This window comes from Paralichthys olivaceus, chromosome 11, assembly GCF_024713975.1.
Source record: "Paralichthys olivaceus isolate ysfri-2021 chromosome 11, ASM2471397v2, whole genome shotgun sequence".
In the NCBI taxonomy this organism is placed as follows: domain Eukaryota; kingdom Metazoa; phylum Chordata; class Actinopteri; order Pleuronectiformes; family Paralichthyidae; genus Paralichthys; species Paralichthys olivaceus.
The window spans coordinates 24,522,478-24,542,273 of NC_091103.1; the positions used below are offsets into that span (position 1 = coordinate 24,522,478).

A 19,796-nucleotide genomic window follows, 5' to 3' on the forward strand; every position below is an offset into this window, starting at 1 on the left:
AATGTATTTCTCTTTGTTTCCTTTCTTTACACCATTCTCCCAGGTTTCCTCGTATGAAATCAAGGGGAGGAAATGTGGAAACAGGACGGATTGAGGGACATGCAAATATTTCTCCATCTGAGATACCTGGAGCCAAAGTGAAAACCAAAGAAAAGCGACACAAATTTGGAATCACCTTTCCAAAGAACAAACACACAAAGTCAGGAGCAGCTTTGGATACTGGATCTGTGGAGCTGAAGTCGCCAGGTGTGAACATCCAGCCACCAGCAGTGGACTTCAGCTTGTCTGGAAATAAAGACATGGACATGGAGAGGGGAGCACTCAAGTTTAATGCGCCGGGTGTGGAGTTTGATCCTTCTTCCACTGAGGCATCTTTGCCCACCGTGAAGGGAAAGGCAGATATCAAAGTTCCGCAAATCAATATCAAGGGAGGAATTGATGCAGCTGAAGGAAAGGGAGATGCAAAGCTCAGATTGCCAAAGTTGAAATTACCCAAAGTTAGACTCTCACGTCATTCAGATGAAATAGATGGTGACATCAAGATAAAAGCTGAAGGGGTAAAAATGCCCATTGATCTCCCTGCAGCAAAGTTGGAGGGCGACCTTTCAGGAAAATCTGCATCTAATAAAATACCTTCTGTTGATATTTCTTTACCAAAAGTGAAGGGAAAGTCTGACATTGACGTCTCACTCCCAGAGTATAAAGGAGCTGGGAAGACCACAATCAAAATGCCTACCATTGACATCTTAATGCCTGATGCTGATTTGGAATTGGACACTGGACGAAGAATACCTGATGAGGTGGAGGGCACTTTCAAAGGGCCGAAAATCTCCATGCCACAGGTTGATATCTCATTACCTAAGATGGGATCACCTGATGTGAATATGGAATGTCCAGAGGGTGGAGGAAAATTCAATCTACCTTCTGTTGACATCTCTCTACCAAAGGTGAAAATGGAGGGTGGAGATGTGGATATGGACTATTATGTTGGTGGGGATGGGACGTTCAAAATGCCTAATTTTGACATATCTCTACCAAATATTAAGTCACCAGAAGGAGAAGTAGATATAAAACGACAAGAGGTGGAAGGGGGCTACAAGTTGCCCAAAGTAGACTTGACCCTTCCCAAAGGCAAAACTGGAACAACTAATATTGAAGGAGAAGGAAAATTTAAGATACCATCATTTGACATATCACTCCCTAAAATGAAGACAGGGGAGTTGGATGTCAGCATCGCTGGCCCTGAAGTGAAAGGACATACATTTGAATTGGTCACACCTGATGTTGACATTTCTGGAGATGTAAAAGTCGCAGGACATGCTGAGAAAGGAGGAAAATTTAAAATGCCCACCTTTGATGTTTCTGTACCCAAACTGAAAGCACCAGAGGGTCACATGAACATAGAGGGGCCCAAATACGAGATTGGAGATAAGATCCAGATGTCCTCTGTTGATATATCTCTGCCAAAAGGAAAGATGGGAGGTGACATTGAAATAGAAGGTCCATCTACAAGAGGAGGAAAATTCAAATTGCCCTCACTTGATGTCAGACTCCCAAAGATGGGGACACCTGGAGCTGAGGTTGACTTGCAAGGACCTGAGATTAAAGGGGGGGAAATTGGATCACCATCAGTGGACATTTCTTTACCGAAAGGTAAATCCAAGGGAGAGGCTGACATAGACGGAAAGGGAGGCAAGTTTAAAATGCCTTTGTTTAATGTAGATCTTCCAAAAATGAAGTTTCCTGAGGGTGAGGTTGTTTTGCAGGGACCTAAAGTTAAAGATGGAAAGATAAACATTCCCACTGTTGATATCTCTCTCCCCCAAGGCAACCTAGAGGGAGATGTGAACATTGATGGTGGTGAAGTAAAAGGAGGCAAACTTAACTTGCCCTCTGTGGACATTTCTCTTCCAAAAATGAAGCTACCCGCAGGAGAAGTCAAGCTAGAATGCCCTGAACTTCCAAATGTTGACTTTTCACTTCCCAAAGCAAACTTAGAGGGTACCATGGAACTTGAGGGCAGCGGAGCAAAGTTTAAGATGCCGACTTTTGACAGCTCACTCCCAAGGATAAAAACAAAAGATGGAGTGGTTGACATTGAAGGGTCTGAAGTCAAAGGAGGAGCAAAGTTCAACATGCCATCATTAGACATCACTCTTCCTGCAATGAAATCACCACAGGGGGAGGTGAAAATCCAAGACTCTGAATTTAAAAGAGGTAATATCCAGATGCCTTCTCTTGATGTGTCACTACCAAAGATCAAGCCACAGGGAGGTGACATTGACATCGAAGGTCCAGTGTTTAAGGTTAAGTCACCAGAGGCAGATTTAGACCTAAAGGGGACTGAGATTAAAAGTCAGATAGATATTGAAGGACCCCCAGGAAAAGGAGGCAAATTTAAGATGCCTTCATTTGATGTATCTCTACCAAAGGTGAAGTTGCCTGAGGGAAATATTGGCCTTGAGGGGCCCTCAGTTGATATCTCTATCGAAAAAGGAAAAGCAGAGGGTGACATTAAAACTAGAGGTAAAGAAGGACATTTTCAAATGCCCTCAATTGATGTTTCTCTTCCTAAAATAAAATCAAAGCGAGGTGACATCAACATTGAGGGTCCAGAACTCAAACGTGGGGAAATTAAGATGCCAACCATTGACATTTCACCCCCTAAAGGAACATTTGAAGGTGAAATCAATGTCAAAGGTGGAAGAAAAGGTGGCAAGTTTAACGTACCATCTGTACCTGCAGTAAAATTTCCTGAGGGTGATGTGAATTTTCAAGGACCAAAAGTAAAAGGTGGGAAATTTGAAATGCCAAAAATCAACATAGAGCTTCCTAAAGGTAAAGCACAGGGGGATATTGATATTGACATTCACTCTGGAAAAGATGCAAATATTGAAATACCATCCTGTGAAATTGGTTTTCCCAAAGGAAATGTCACAGGTGACATTAATTTTGAAGGAGGGAAAGGAGGGAAGATAAAGAAGCCAAAATGTGATATTTCATTACCAAAGGTAAATTTTCCTGAGGGTGATGTAAAATTAAAAGGGCCGGAAATCAAGGGCAGAAAGATCGAGATGCCGGACATTGATATTTCGCTCCCCAAAGGAAAAGCTGAAGGTGAAATAAATGTTGAAGGCCCTGAGATGAAAGGGGGCAAATTCAAAATGCCAAAATTTGATCTTTCTTTACCAAAAGTGAGTCTTCCAAAGGTCGATGCAAATGTGGAAGGACCAGATGTAAAAGGAAAAATTGAAATGCCAACTGTTGATATCTCACTTCCAAAAGGAAAGATGGATGTAGATGTTGACATCGATGGGCACCGTGGTAAAGGAGGCAAGTTTCACATGCCCTCAGTCGATATCTCTCTCCCTAAAATCAAAGCAAAGGGAGTTGACATTGATATTCAAGGACCTGAAGTCAAAGGTGACATTTCACTCCCTAAAATAAAGTCACCAGAAGTAGATATCAGTCTTGAGGATCCTGATGTTAAAGGAGGGATGTTTAACATCCCAAATGTTGACATTACACTCCCGAAAGGAAAAGTTGAGGGGGACCTTGAGGTTGAGGGCCCTGAAGTGAAGGGTGGCAAGTTTAAAATGCCCAAATTTGATGTGTCTCTACCAAAAGTTAGTCTGCCAGAAGGTGATGTCAAAATAAAAGGCCCAGACATGAAGGGAGGGAAGATTGAGATGCTAGACATTGATGTTTCACTCCCCAAAGGAAAAGCAGAAGGAGAAATTGCAATTGGAGAACATACTGGAAAAGGAGGCAAGTTCCATATGCCCTCTATTGATATCTCACTTCCTAAAATGAAAGCTAAGGGACCAGAGGTCAACATAGAAGGTCCTGAACTTAAAGGAGGGAAAATACACATGCCAGACATCGACCTTTCACTTCCTAAAGGAAAGGTTGATGCTGACCTCAGCCTTGAGGGCCCTGACGTAAAAGGAGGCAAATTGAAAATGACCAAATTTAACGTTTCACTTCCAAAGATGAACCTGTCAGAGGGCAGTGCCAAACTGGAAGGACCTGATGTTAAAGGAAAGTTCGAAATGCCAACCATAGATGTTTCACCTCCTAAAGGAAAAGTAAAGGGAGAAATTGACATTAAGGGAGATGGTGACCAAGGGGGCAAGTTTCACATGCCTTCAATTGATATCTCTCTTCCTAAGATAAAAACAAAGGGAGCTGATGTTGATATTGAGGGGCCTGAACTTAAAGGTGAAATTTTATTTCCAGAAGGAAAAGTTGAGGGGGACTTAAACGTTGAAGGCCCTATGATAAAAGGGGAAGGAATCGATGTTGAAAGCCCTGAAGTTAAGGGTGGCAAGTTTAAAATGCCAAGATTTGATGTGTCTTTACCAAAAGTGACTCTCCCAGAAGCTGATGTCAAAATAAAAGGCCCAGACATCAAGGGAGGGAAGATTAAGATGCCAGACATTGATATTTCACTCCCCAAAGGAAAAGCTGAAGGTGACATAAATGTTGAAGGCCCTGAGATGAAAGGGGGAAAATTCAAAATGCCAAAATTTGATGTTTCTTTACCAAAAGTGGGTCTTCCAAATGTCAATGCCAATGTGGAAGGACCAGACGTAAAAGGAAAAAATGAAATCCCAACTCTTGATATCTCACTTCCAAAAGGAAAGATGGGTGTAGATATTGACAGTGATGGGCACAGTGGTAAAGGAGGCAAGTTTCACATGCCCTCAGTCGATATCTCGCTTCCAAAAATCAAAGCAAAGGGAGTCGATGTTGATATTCAAGCACCTGAAGTCAAAGGTGACATTTCACTTCCTAAAATTAAGTCACCAGAAGTAGATATCAGTCTTGAGGATCCTGATGTTAAAGGAGGGAAGTTTAAAATTCCAACTGTTGACATTCCACTCCCTAAAGGAAAAGTCGAGGGGGACCTTGAGGTTGAGGGCCTTGAAGTGAAGGGTGGCAAGTTTAAAATGCCAAAATTTGATGTGTCTCTACCAAAAGTTAGTCTGCCAGAAGGTGATGTCACCATAAAAGCCCCAGACATGAAGGGAGGGAAGATTGAGATGCCAGACATTGATATTTCACTCCCCAAAGGAAAAGCAGAAGGAGAAATTGATATTGGAGGACATGCTGGTAAAGGAGGCAAATTCCATATGCCCTCTATTGATATCTCACTTCCTAAAATGAAAGCTAAGGGACCAGAGGTCAACATAGAAGGTCCTGAATTAAAAGGTGGGAAAATACACATGCCAGACATTGACCTTTCACTTCCAAAAGGGATAGTGGACATTTCACTGCCAAAAGAAAGTGTCAAACTGGAAGGACCTGAGGTGATAGGAGGAAAGATGCCAGCAATGCCAGCTGTTGACATATCCGTTCCAGTGGGAAACATGGAAGGAGATATCAATATTCAAGGACCATCAGGAGATATGGAGATACCAGCCAAGTTGAAAGTTAAGGGTGCAGACATTCAGACAGGTGGTGTTGAAGGTCCAGGCGCATCACTTAAACTTCCCTCAGTCAAATTGCCAATAGTTGACATCACAGCTCCAAAGGTGGATTTAGACTTTGGTCTTAAAAAACCAAAAGGGGACGATGTGGAAGTGGAGCTTCTTAAAGCAGAGGGAGGAAGGCCTTCTTCTGGGGGCAGCTTTGATCTACCTGATGTCTCCCTCAAAGTCCCCAGTTTTTCTTTCCCCAAGTTTGGTACAAAGTCCAAGAGTGGTGAATTAGAGATATCAGGCAAAGGCCCTAAGGCAGATGTTTCCCACGGCCCACCACATGTGGGAGGAGAGATAAGAGCACCATCAGTAGAGTTCGATGGGGATGGAAAAGTCAAGGTGAAAAAAAATAAAATCAAAATCCCCTTATTTGGAATAACCAAAAAAGATACAGATGTTTCTGTGTCTTGTCCTGATGTGGATGTTAAAGGGAAAAAAGGGAAAATTCATATTCCACAACCAGAAATCAAATTTGAGAGCCCAGATGTTAAATCAAAATACAAAGTAAAATTCCCAAAGTTTAAAATGTCGCCACCAAAGGGTCAACTGCCAGAAGAAGAAGTTGATGCAAAACTGGAGACAGATGTTGAAGGAAAAGGTGGCTTCCATGCACCTGATGTTACTATCAAATTACCCAAATTCTCCATGCCAGGATTTGGCTCCAGAGAAAAAGATTTGGGGAAGCTTCAAGGTGACCTTGGAGCCAAGGTCAAGATGCCCTCCATTGAGCTGTCACTACCAGCAGCTAAAACTCCAGAGAATGAGGTTCTTCTCCCCAAAGCAGAAGTTGATGTTACAGAGGCTGATATCAAAGGTTATGAGGGAAACCTTAAAATTCCCAAAATGCCAATTATTGATGTTTCCATTCCCAAAATAGATCTGGATGTATCCCTGCCAAAAGGAAAGTCCCAAAAGATCCAAGGACCAGAAGTGGAATTAAAAGCGGGTGAAGGAAAGTTCAAAATGCCTCACATAACAATGCCAGACGTTGACCTTTCACTTCCCAAAGGAAAGATTGAAGGTCCAGAAGTAGAAATGAAGGGAGGTACAGGAGGAAAGTTCAAAATGCCTCATATTAAAATGCCAAATGTTGACCTCTCTTTGCCCAAAGGAAAGATTGAAGGTCCAGAAGTCGAAATGGAGGGAGGTACAGGAGGAAAGTTCAAAATGCCCCACCTCAGCATGCCCTCTGTTGATATTTCACTTCCCAAAGGAGAGATTGAAGGTCCAGAAGTAGAAATGAAGGGAGGTACAGGAGGAAAGTTCAAAATGCCTCATATGAAAATGCCAAATGCTGACCTCTCTTTGCCCAAAGGAGAGATTGAAGGTCCAGAAGTTAAAATGGAGGGAGGTAGTGGAGGAAAGTTTAAAATGCCCCACCTCAGCATGCCCTCTGTTGATATTTCACTTCCCAAAGCAGAGATTGAAGGTCCAGAAGTCGAAATGAAGGGAGGTAGTGGAGGAAAGTTCAAAATGCCTCATATGAAAATGCCAAATGTTGACTTCTCTCTGCCCAAAGGAAAGATTGAAGGTCCAGAAGTGGAACTGGAGGGAGGTACTGGAGGAAAGTTCAAAATGCCTCATATAAAAATGCCAAATATTGACCTCTCTTTGCCCAAAGGAAAGATTGAAGGTCCAGAGGTTGAAATTGAAGGAGGTAGTGGAGGAAAGTTCAAAATGCCTCATATAAAAATGCCAAATGTTGACCTCTCTTTGCCCAAAGGAAAGATTGAAGGTCCAGATGTGGAACTTAAGGGGGACAGCGGGAAATTCAAGATGCCCAATCTCAACATGCCCTCTGTTGATATTTCACTTCCCAAAGGAAAGATAGAAGGTCCAGAAGTTGAAATGGAGGGAGGTACAGGAGGAAAGTTCAAAATGCCTCATATGAAAATGCCAAATGTTGACCTCTCTTTGCCCAAAGGAAAGATAGAAGGTCCAGAAGTTGAAATGGAGGGAGGTACTGGAGGAAAGTTAAAAATGCCTCATATGAAAATGCCAAATGTTGACTTCTCTCTGCCCAAAGGAAAGATTGAAGGTCCAGAGGTGGAGCTTAAGGGGGAGGGTGGAAAGTTCAAAATGCCCCACCTCAACATGCCCTCTGTTGATATTTCACTTCCCAAAGGAGAGATTGAAGGTCCAGAAGTAGAAATGAAGGGAGGTAGTGGAGGAAAGTTCAAAATGCCTCATATGAAAATGCCAAATGTTGACTTCTCTCTGCCCAAAGGAAAGATTGAAGGTCCAGAAGTTGAAATGGAGGGAGGTACAGGAGGAAAGTTCAAAATGCCTCATATGAAAATGCCAAATGTTGACCTCTCTTTGCCCAAAGGAAAGATTGAAGGTCCAGAAGTTAAAATGGAGGGAGGTAGTGGAGGAAAGTTTAAAATGCCCCACCTCAGCATGCCCTCTGTTGATATTTCACTTCCCAAAGGAAAGATTGAAGGTCCAGAGGTTGAACTAGAGGGAGGTACAGGAGGAAAGTTCAAAATGCCCCACCTCAGCATGCCCTCTGTTGATATTTCACTTCCCAAAGGAGAGATAGAAGGTCCAGAAGTTGAAATGGAGGGAGGTAGTGGAGGAAAGTTCAAAATGCCTCATATGAAAATGCCAAATGTTGACTTCTCTCTGCCCAAAGGAAAGATTGAAGGTCCAGAGGTAGAGCTTAAGGGGGAGGGTGGAAAATTCAAGATGCCCAATCTCAACATGCCCTCTGTTGATATTTCACTTCCCAAAGGAAAAATTGAAGGTCCAGAAGTTGAAATGGAGGGAGGTACAGGAGGAAAGTTCAAAATGCCTCATATGAAAATGCCAAATGTTGACTTCTCTCTGCCCAAAGGAAAGATTGAAGGTCCAGAAGTTGAAATGGAGGGAGGTACAGGAGGAAAGTTCAAAATGCCTCATATGAAAATGCCAAATGTTGACCTCTCTTTGCCCAAAGGAAAGATTGAAGGTCCAGAAGTTAAAATGGAGGGAGGTAGTGGAGGAAAGTTTAAAATGCCCCACCTCAGCATGCCCTCTGTTGATATTTCACTTCCCAAAGGAAAGATTGAAGGTCCAGAGGTTGAACTAGAGGGAGGTACAGGAGGAAAGTTCAAAATGCCCCACCTCAGCATGCCCTCTGTTGATATTTCACTTCCCAAAGGAGAGATAGAAGGTCCAGAAGTTGAAATGGAGGGAGGTAGTGGAGGAAAGTTCAAAATGCCTCATATGAAAATGCCAAATGTTGACTTCTCTCTGCCCAAAGGAAAGATTGAAGGTCCAGAGGTAGAGCTTAAGGGGGAGGGTGGAAAATTCAAGATGCCCAATCTCAACATGCCCTCTGTTGATATTTCACTTCCCAAAGGAAAGATTGAAGGTCCAGAAGTTGAAATGGAGGGAGGTACAGGAGGAAAGTTCAAAATGCCTCATATAAAAATGCCAAATGTTGACCTTTCTCTGCCCAAAGGAAAGATTGAAGGTCCAGAAGTTGAAATGGAGGGAGGTAGTGGAGGAAAGTTCAAAATGCCTCATATGAAAATGCCAAATGTTGACTTCTCTCTGCCCAAAGGAAAGATTGAAGGTCCAGAAGTTGAAATGGAGGGAGGTAGTGGAGGAAAGTTCAAAATGCCTCATATGAAAATGCCAAATGTTGACTTCTCTCTGCCCAAAGGAAAGATTGAAGGTCCAGAAGTTGAAATGGAGGGAGGTAGTGGAGGAAAGTTCAAAATGCCTCATATGAAAATGCCAAATGTTGACCTCTCTTTGCCCAAAGGAAAGATTGAAGGTCCAGATGTGGAACTTAAGGGGGACAGCGGAAAATTCAAGATGCCCAATCTCAACATGCCCTCTGTTAATATTTCACTTCCCAAAGGAAAGATTGAAGGTCCAGAAGTTGAAATGGAGGGAGGTACTGGAGGAAAGTTCAAAATGCCTCATATGAAAATGCCAAATGTTGACTTCTCTCTGCCCAAAGGAAAGATTGAAGGTCCAGAGGTGGAGCTTAAGGGGGAGGGTGGAAAATTCAAGATGCCCAATCTCAACATGCCCTCTGTTGATATTTCACTTCCCAAAGGAAAGATTGAAGGTCCAGAAGTTGAAATGGAGGGAGGTAGTAGAGGAAAATTCAAAATGCCTCATATGAAAATGCCAAATGTTGACTTCTCTCTGCCCAAAGGAAAGCTTGAAGGTCCAGAAGTTGAAATGGAGGGAGGTACTGGAGGAAAGTTCAAAATGCCTCATATGAAAATGCCAAATGTTGACTTCTCTCTACCCAAAGGAAAGATTGAAGGTCCAGATGTGGAGCTTAAGGGGGAGGGTGGAAAATTCAAGATGCCCAATCTCAACATGCCCTCTGTTGATATTTCACTTCCCAAAGGAAAGATTGAAGGTCCAGAAGTTGAAATGGAGGGAGGTACTGGAGGAAAGTTCAAAATGCCCCACATCAGCATGCCCTCTGTTGATATTTCACTTCCCAAAGGAAAGATTGAAGGTCCAGAAGTAGAAATGCAGGGAGGTAGTGGAGGAAAGTTCAAAATGCCTCATATTAAAATGCCAAATGTTGACCTCTCTCTGCCCAAAGGAAAGATTGAAGGTCCCGAGTTGGAGCTTAAGGGGGAGGGTGGAAAATTCAAGATACCCAATCTCAACATGCCCTCTGTTGATATTTCACTTCCCAAAGGAAAGATTGAAGGTCCAGAAGTTGAAATGGAGGGAGGTACTGGAGGAAAGTTCAAAATGCCTCATATGAAAATGCCAAATGTTGACTTCTCTCTGCCCAAAGGAAAGATTGAAGGTCCAGAAGTTGAAATGGAGGGAGGTACTGGAGGAAAGTTCAAAATGCCTCATATGAAAATGCCAAATGTTGACCTCTCCTTGCCCAAAGGAAAGATTGAAAGTCCAGAAGTTGAAATGGAGGGAGGTACTGGAGGAAAGTTCAAAATGCCTCATATGAAAATGCCAAATGTTGCCTTCTCTCTACCCAAAGGAAAGATTGAAGGTCCAGATGTGGAGCTTAAGGGGGAGGGTGGAAAATTCAAGATGCCCAATCTCAACATGCCCTCTGTTGATATTTCACTTCCCAAAGGAAAGATTGAAGGTCCAGAAGTTGAAATGGATGGAGGTACTGGAGGAAAGTTCAAAATGCCCCACATCAGCATGCCCTCTGTTGATATTTCACTTCCCAAAGGAAAGATTGACGGTCCAGAAGTTGAAATGGAGGGAGGTACTGGAGGAAAGTTCAAAATGCCTCATATGAAAATGCCAAATGTTGACTTCTCTCTGCCCAAAGGAAAGATTGAAGGTCCAGAAGTTGAAATGGAGGGAGGTACTGGAGGAAAGTTCAAAATGCCTCATATGAAAATGCCAAATGTTGACCTCTCCTTGCCCAAAGGAAAGATTGAAAGTCCAGAAGTTGAAATGGAGGGAGGTACTGGAGGAAAGTTCAAAATGCCTCATGTGAAAATGCCAAATGTTGCCTTCTCTCTACCCAAAGGAAAGATTGAAGGTCCAGATGTGGAGCTTAAGGGGGAGGGTGGAAAATTCAAGATGCCCAATCTCAACATGCCCTCTGTTGATATTTCACTTCCCAAAGGAAAGATTGAAGGTCCAGAAGTTGAAATGGAGGGAGGTACTGGAGGAAAGTTCAAAATGCCCCACATCAGCATGCCCTCTGTTGATATTTCACTTCCCAAAGGAAAGATTGAAGGTCCAGAAGTAGAAATGGAGGGAGGTAGTGGAGGAAAGTTCAAAATGCCTCATATGAAAATGCCAAATGTTGACCTCTCTCTGCCCAAAGGAAAGATTGAAGGTCCAGAGTTGGAGCTTAAGGGGAAGGGTGGAAAATTCAAGATGCCCAATCTCAACATGCCCTCTGTTGATATTTCACTTCCCAAAGGAAAGATTGAAGGTCCAGAAGTTGAAATGGAGGGAGGTACTGGAGGAAAGTTCAAAATGCCTCATATGAAAATGCCAAATGTTGACTTCTCTCTGCCCAAAGGAAAGATTGAAGGTCCAGAGGTGGAGCTTAAGGGGGAGGGTGGAAAATTCAAGATGCCCAATCTCAACATGCCCTCTGTTGATATTTCACTTCCCAAAGGAAAGATTGAAGGTCCCGAAGTTGAAATGGAGGGAGGTACTGGAGGAAAATTCAAAATGCCTCATATGAAAATGCCAAATGTTGACCTCTCCTTGCCCAAAGGAAAGATTGAAGGTCCAGAAGTTGAAATGGAGGGAGGTACTGGAGGAAAGTTCAAAATGCCTCATATGAAAATGCCAAATGTTGACCTCTCTCTACCCAAAGGAAAGATTGAAGGTCCAGATGTGGAGCTTAAGGGGGAGGGTGGAAAATTCAAGATGCCCAATCTCAACATGCCCTCTGTTGATATTTCACTTCCCAAAGGAAAGATTGAAGGTCCAGAAGTTGAAATGGAGGGAGGTAATGGAGGAAAATTCAAAATGCCTCATATGAAAATGCCAAATGTTGACTTCTCTCTACCCAAAGGAAAGATTGAAGGTCCAGATGTGGAGCTTAAGGGGGAGGGTGGAAAATTCAAGATGCCCAATCTCAACATGCCCTCTGTTGATATTTCACTTCCCAAAGGAAAGATTGAAGGTCCAGAAGTTGAAATGGAGGGAGGTACTGGAGGAAAGTTCAAAATGCCCCACATCAGCATGCCCTCTGTTGATATTTCACTTCCCAAAGGAAAGATTGAAGGTCCAGAAGTAGAAATGCAGGGAGGTAGTGGAGGAAAGTTCAAAATGCCTCATATGAAAATGCCAAATGTTGACCTCTCTCTGCCCAAAGGAAAGATTGAAGGTCCAGAGTTGGAGCTTAAGGGGGAGGGTGGAAAATTCAAGATGCCCAATCTCAACATGCCCTCTGTTGATATTTCACTTCCCAAAGGAAAGATTGAAGGTCCAGAAGTTGAAATGGAGGGAGGTAGTGGAGGAAAATTCAAAATGCCTCATATGAAAATGCCAAATGTTGACTTCTCTCTGCCCAAAGGAAAGATTGAAGGTCCAGAAGTTGAAATGGAGGGAGGTACTGGAGGAAAGTTCAAAATGCCTGATATAAAAATGCCAAATGTTGACCTCTCTCTGCCCAAAGGAAAGATCGAAGGTCCAGATGTGGAGCTTAAGGGGGAGGGTGGAAAATTCAAGATGCCCAATCTCAACATGCCCTCTGTTGATATTTCACTTCCCAAAGGAAAGATTGACGCTCCAGAAGTTGAAATGGAGGGAGGTAGTGGAGGAAAGTTTAAAATGCCCCACCTCAGTATGCCCTCTGTTGACCTCTCTTTGCCCAAAGGAAAGATTGAAGGTCCAGAAGTAGAAATGCAGGGAGGTAGTGGAGGAAAATTCAAAATGCCTCATATGAAAATGCCAAATGTTGACTTCTCTCTGCCCAAAGGAAAGATTGAAGGTCCAGAAGTTGAAATGGAGGGAGGTAGTGGAGGAAAGTTTAAAGTGCCTCATATTAAAATGCCAAATGTTGACCTCTCTCTGCCCAAAGGAAAGATTGAAGGTCCAGAAGTTGAAATGGAGGGAGGTACTGGAGGAAAGTTCAAAATGCCCCACATCAGCATGCCCTCTGTTGATATTTCACTTCCCAAAGGAAAGATTGAAGGTCCAGAAGTTGAAATGGAGGGAGGTAGTGGAGGGAAGTTCAAAATGCCTCATATTAAAATGCCAAATGTCGACCTCTCTTTGCCCAAAGGAAAGATTGAAGGTCCAGAGGTGGAGCTTAAGGGGGAGGGTGGAAAATTCAAGATGCCCAATCTCAACATGCCCTCTGTTGATATTTCACTTCCCAAAGGAAAGATTGAAGGTCCAGAAGTTGAAATGGAGGGAGGTAGTGGAGGAAAGTTCAAAATGCCTCATATGAAAATGCCAAATGTTGACCTTTCTCTGCCCAAAGGAAAGATTGAAGGTCCAGAAGTTGAAATGGAGGGAGGTACAGGAGGAAAGTTCAAAATGCCTCATATGAAAATGCCAAATGTTGACCTCTCTTTGCCCAAAGGAAAGATTGAAGGTCCAGAAGTGGAACTGGAGGGAGGTAGTGGAGGAAAGTTTAAAATGCCCCACCTCAGCATGCCCTCTGTTGATATTTCACTTCCCAAAGGAAAGATTGAAGGTCAAGAAGTTAAAATGGAGGGAGGTACTGGAGGAAAGTTCAAAATGCCTCATATGAAAATGCCAAATGTTGACCTCTCTTTGCCCAAAGGAAAGATTGAAGGTCCAGAAGTTGAAATAGAGGGAGGTACCGGAGGAAAGTTCGAAATGCCTCTTATGAAAATGCCAAATGTTGACCTCACTTTGCCCAAAGGAAAGATTGAAGGTCCAGAAGTTGAAATGGAGGAAGGTACAGGAGGAAAGTTCGAAATGCCTCATATGAAAATGCCAAATGTTGACCTCACTTTGCCCAAAGGAAGAAATGATGGTCCAGAGATGGAGATCAAAGGGGAGGCTGGAAAATTCAAGATGCCTCACATGAAAATGCCAGATATTAATATCTCACCACCCAAAGGAAAGATTGAAGGTCCAGAAGTTGAGATACAGGGAGGTACTGGCAGAGGAAAATTCAAAATCCCTCATTTGAAAATGCCCTCAGTTGATATTTCGCTGCCCAAAGGAAAAATTGGCAAAATTGAAGGGGCAGAGCTGAGGATAGGGGTAGATGGAGATAAATCCAAAATGCAACAAGTGACAATGCCCTCAGTTGACATTTCATTGCCAAAAGGAAAGACTGAAGGCCCCAAAGCTGTGATGAACTTACCAACTGTTGAGGCAGGAGGGAAAATTAAAAAACCACAAGTCTCGTCACTGGATATAGAAATCGATGCGACCTCTGGTAAACCTAAAAAAGACACAAAGACTCATGGGGACGTTGATTTGCATGGTGAAGGAGAGCACAAAGGTCTGAAACTCAAGATGCCAACAATAGATATCAAAGGTCCAAAAGGAGACTTGGAGCTTGATATAGGAATTCATAGAGGAGAGGATAAAACAGACAAGAAAAAAGTTGAACTACCTGACCTGGATCTCAACACAGCAGGAACTAGCAGCAAAGCAAAAGGGCCTAAAGTTAAAGGAACAAAATTCAAGATTGGAAAACCAAAAAAGAAAACTGGCAAAGATCTAGCAGAGAAGGAGCACGGATGCAAGGTCAAAGAAAGATTTGAGTATGAAGTTGAAGTTGAAACTCACAATGGACATAAAGATGACAAAGATCGCATTAACGTCTCTGTGTCGGAAGTTACAGTACCAGGCGTTAGTATGAAAACCAAACAAGGTTCTACCAACCTAGAAACAAGGGGAGCATTTGAGCTGTTATCACAGAGTGGAGAGATCAAAGTCCCCAGGATTCCTGACATAGAGTTTGATATTTGTACATCACAAGATGAAGATGATGATAAAACAGAAAAAGGAAAGAAAATCAAAATCCCAAAGTTTGGTGTCCCATTACCCTCCATTTCCTCTCCCGAGAGAAGAATCTATGGGCCAGAAATTCAGTATGAGGGCCCAAAAATGCCCAAAGTAAAGAAAGCTGTTTTTGTCTTGGTAAATCCTTCCCAAACAAATGAACCTCCTCCATGCACAGGGCTCATGCAGGAGGCGACGACAACTGAGATTGATACAGAGGACATCAAAGTGAAGTTACCCAAAATCAAAATGAAGCCAAACTTTGGGAAGACAAAAGATAAATCAACCACTGCGAGCACAGAGAGAGAATGGTTGAGAGAGGAGAAGTCAAAGGGAGGGAAGGTCAATATGTCTCAAGTGTCGTTTTCTCCGGGAAAATCTGGGTCGTATGATGTCAATCTCAAGGGAGACGGTTCAAGTTCAAGTCTCAATGGTGAAAACGCTGCAAGTCCTAACAATGATTCCAAGGACAACAAAGGGACATTCACTGGTAAAATTAAACTCCCAAAGGTGGAGTTCACCAGTCCATATGGCAAGATGGCTGCTGGGGAGGGAGACACTGAAATGAGTGTGAAACAAGAAAAGGCGTTTTCAAAGGATGTGGTTTCATCTCATGCCAGAACAGAAATGCTGGACAGGGACAGCTCAGAGTCTCCTGGTGGTTCTGCCATAGAGTTCAGCTCGACAAAGGTCCGTGTTTGGAGTGACATGGAAAGCAAAAGTGCAGAGTCTGAAGAAAGAGAGTCTTCCTCCTGGTTCAAGGTCCCTAAGTTCACCCTGAAGCCACACTCCACAGGTAAGGACAAATGATACTTTAATCTTAGATAACAGGATGTTTGTAAAACGGATGCTGATTGAACGGAATTGCTTTAGTAAGGGCTGCTCCGATGGTCTAATCAATGTAGTTTACAATACAAAGGAATCATGTAATCATTGTCTTTCATTGTAATTGTACAATATGTTTCTGTTGCGTTGTTCTGTACAAATGACATCCATTGCACGTCTGTCCGTCCTGGGAGAGGGATCCCTCCTCTGTGGCTCTCCCTGAGGTTTCTTCCACCTTCTTTTCCCTGTTAAAAGGGTTTTTTTGTGGGCAAGTTTTTCCTCTCTCAAACCGAGGGTCTAAGGACAGAGGGTGTCACTACCTGTACAGATTGTAAAGCCCTCTGAGGCAAAATGTGTTTTGTGAATTTGGGCTATACAAATAAAATTTGATTTGATTTGATTACAATTTGATTTGTTACAAATGAGGTGTAATAAATCTAAGGGTTTGTTAAGTAACAAGAATAATACAACCAAAAAAAGAATGACTTCATGACATAGGAAAGCATGTTGTCTAGATTTATAGCTAACTTGATTGGTATAGACAGAATTAACACGATTAATGTTACACAATCTGAACCCAGACTGCATTATTTCTGAGCTACAACATAAATGACCTAACAAGTAAACGGTGCCCAGCTGGGGGATTTGGTGCACTGATTGTATCCAATTCAAACACTGGAAGAATTATATTAATCAAGTTATATTTAACTCTAATTATATAGAGTATAGTGTATTTGCTGTGTGGGGGGGGGGGGGGGGTTGTTCGAGGGAAGCTCCTACAAAAGTCAGTTTACTAGTCATAGTATTACTCACCCTGTGTTGTGTCTTCTGCATCTCTGCAGCCTCTGCTTTTTGGAATTTTCTAAACATTTATTTTCATGGTCCTCAATCTCTGTAGTAGGGCAAGTTTAGGGAGTGAATAATTGCTCAAATCTTTCAGAATTAGCAGCAGTGTTTGCATTTTATTTTCCAAATGTGTAATACGGATATTCTATCATCTCTACATTATCATATATTCTGTTGCAATATACTTGACATTATACATAATTTATCATTTTACCTTTGATGTTTTCCTGTTTTTATTCCATAAATTATTAATATATCATCTCCCATTTTATCTCTGCTACACAAGACTAAGTTTCCTTTCCTCTTTTACATTCTTCCCTCTTGATTTCTCCACCTATCCTCTTCTCTGTTTCCTCTCATCCACTTGCCTGTCCTTGTTTCCTCTCCTTTTGCCCCAGGCTTCCTTCAGATAACCCCCGAGGGTTCTCCTCAGGCCCAGAGGAAGGGGGAGGTGGGAGGTGAGGCCGACGTCTTGGGATCCTTCTGCTTCCACACCTCGGGGCTGGACTTTACCACTCTGGAAAAGTCAGAAGAGCACCAAGTGTCCTCCACCGAGACGGAAACTCTTACCACGGTGACCAAGACCACCCGAGTCACCCAGTGCTTGGTTTCCACTGAAACACGAACAGGTGATTCTTCGACAACAGTGACAACAACCAAACAGGAGTCCGACTTTAAACACTGAGGATGCTGTAATGATTTCTTCAATGTATTTTCAGTTTGGTTGTTTTCTTTGGTGAGGTTGCAGTGTTCTCGTAAGCTCCACCTGCAACGTGGCAAACCTCTCTTAAAGAAACGTTTTTACATTATATTTTAATAGATTAAGTATGAATGTGATGAAAAGCAATGACATTTCATCGACCAGCAATATTATTATATCATATATACTTCCTTTTTTTCATTTTAATATGGCTGTAATTTTGTTACTGTTCTTTGAGTTTTGTTCAGTTAGTTTAGTCCTGATTATTATTGGCTTTTGTTTGGTTTTAAAGGTTTCACTCTGAATGTAAACATGTCAGATTGCTTCTTTATTTATTGTTGTTTGTGTGTTCACAATACGATGGAATGAGTCATTGGCTCACATCAGCTTCATGGATTTGACCATGATTTTATGATTAGTTCAAAATAATTAATTTTGAACCACAACAGTCCAGGCCAGAGTAATATTTATGTAAATATGACTTTATTTAAATTGCTTTTTTGAAGCAGTAACCCTTCAATCTGAAATGTAATTATTTTCATATTCGCCAGAGTCAGGAGTGGAAGTTGTATTTTTTCTGACCTGATAACATATTTTGTTTGTCTCGAAGGAAAAGTGTGAGCTTTTTGGGATCATGGCTTGTTCTCATTTTCTGCCATAGTTTTTATATTTGATTCATTTAGCTGGTGCTGTTACCCAGACATATTCACAATGAGTGGGCAGGACACTCTGGACTCTATCTGCTGTGGGGATCAAACCTGTGACCACCTGGTTGAAGGTTGCTCTCTGACATATAAGCCAACCTGCTGCTAATCTATTTTATGTATTTACTGTACACTGCCAGATAAAGACACCACTGTATATTATGTGATTGAGGCTCAAAGATACACCTCCTGAGTGATGTTGATGTTTTGATGACAGCAAACTGGGAGGATATATCGGTTTCTATGGGTAAATGCTATTGTAAAGGTAAAAATATATATATAAAATAACCCTCTAAAAATGATATCACTAAGGCTGCTACAATGACACACAGGCTAAGGAGTGGCAAGCCTTCAGCTTTTTACAAAGGCCATCACACAACATAGTTAATCTATAGACAGAACAGAGAGGATCAAAAATAAAAGGATGGAGGCATGTTTTCTAATTTCATTAAAATATTCTCAATAATTCTTCTGTTTTTTGTATGAATATTTCTAAGAATGTCAATAGAGGTTTACTTGCAGTTAAAATTACAGATTAATAAATGCATTTTATTACCTTTACCCATTATTTTTCAGGTGTTTCCTCCATTTAAAATAAAAGTTGCTCTGAGGGAGAAGATATATATTACGTATATATATAGAATATTTATTATGTATTTAAAGTTTCACTCGCAAATGCAGTAAATACCATTCAAAGCAAAATTTACCTTTGAAAAGTATTCATTTTATACATTACTTATTTAGACATTTACTTGACAAAGGTTGCAAAAATCTGAGGAATCAAAACTATTATTCAAGAGGATGTGAAGCATTTGAGAATGAAGACCTTATCACTTTACTTGGTTTATTTACTCGGTTGGTAGAAGGAATGAAATCGTGTGACTGTCCTGACAAATCCACTCCCACATTTTTTACATTAACATTTAATTCTGTACTTGTTTTGCAGAGTTTAGTGACACGTGGAGGTAACACACATAATTTCTGTGTCTATGTAGATTTTACACTTTCTGGTTTAATCAAGTCTTCGCATTTCTTTTAGATTATAAGGGTTTTGGTGCCATGTGTTTTTGTCAAAGCTGCATTGGAAAGAATGTTGGTAAAGATGTTTCATCAATAAAAAAATATTCACTCAAACATTGTTCAAATGATTGTTCACTCATGTCTTGACCTTCACTCCGACTGAAAACAGCTTTTGGCTCATTGGTCTTTCCTCAGGTTTTCATTGTCATCTATGAATCTAATTTAAATTTGGTAGAGATGTACAGTAGTTTGGAAGCACAGTTACACCAGAAAAAGTGTTATATAATAATATATGTTAATAATAATAATATTACATTTTATGTCCTGGTGGCTGTCTAGACACCCAAGCCTTACAATATCTCAAAAATAGACACAAATAATCAAAGAAAGAACAAGTTTTAAAAACAACACAACACATGTAACACAAGAATAGCTTAATAAATAAGATCAAGGTTAAAAGCAGGTTAATGACTGTTTGCTGTTATACTGTCGAAGATGTGGCAATGAAACAACGGACACACGCACAGAAATAAAAGCAGTGACACTGATTCATCTGAATAGAATAGAATAGAATAGAATGCCTTTAATGTCATCATACAATGAAGCATGGCGAAATTACAGCAGCTAAGGTGCATTTAGTAAAAAAAGAAATAAAGATAACAATAAAAATAAACATGTTTACATGGAAAAAAACACCTTACAAACTATACAAAATAGTGCAAAAGAGGTGCAAAAGGAGGTAGTTGTGGTTGGATTGTATAAAAAAAATTTTGGGAGTTCAGTGTTCTGACAGCCCATGGATAGAAGCTGTTCCTCAGT

The 19,796-nt window shown here is 41.5% G+C and overlaps 1 protein-coding gene across 12 annotated transcripts in view; it reads left to right on the forward strand.

Annotated features, from left to right (window-relative positions):
• Positions 1-19,091, forward strand: part of prx (periaxin) — a 41,056-nt gene extending 21,965 nt beyond the window's left edge. For 2 of the 12 annotated variants that reach the window (XM_069534175.1, XM_069534186.1), the window contains exons 8-9: positions 44-15,678; positions 16,952-19,091. In XM_069534175.1, the coding sequence (XP_069390276.1) occupies positions 44-15,678; positions 16,952-17,238 (15,922 nt within the window). In that variant the 3' untranslated portion in view covers positions 17,239-19,091. Of the gene's footprint in view, positions 1-43; positions 15,679-16,839 lie in introns of all 12 variants that reach the window. The other 10 variants (XM_069534182.1, XM_069534180.1, XM_069534187.1 and 7 more) reach the window with 10 other exon arrangements.
• Positions 19,092-19,796: the final 705 nt, after the last annotated feature.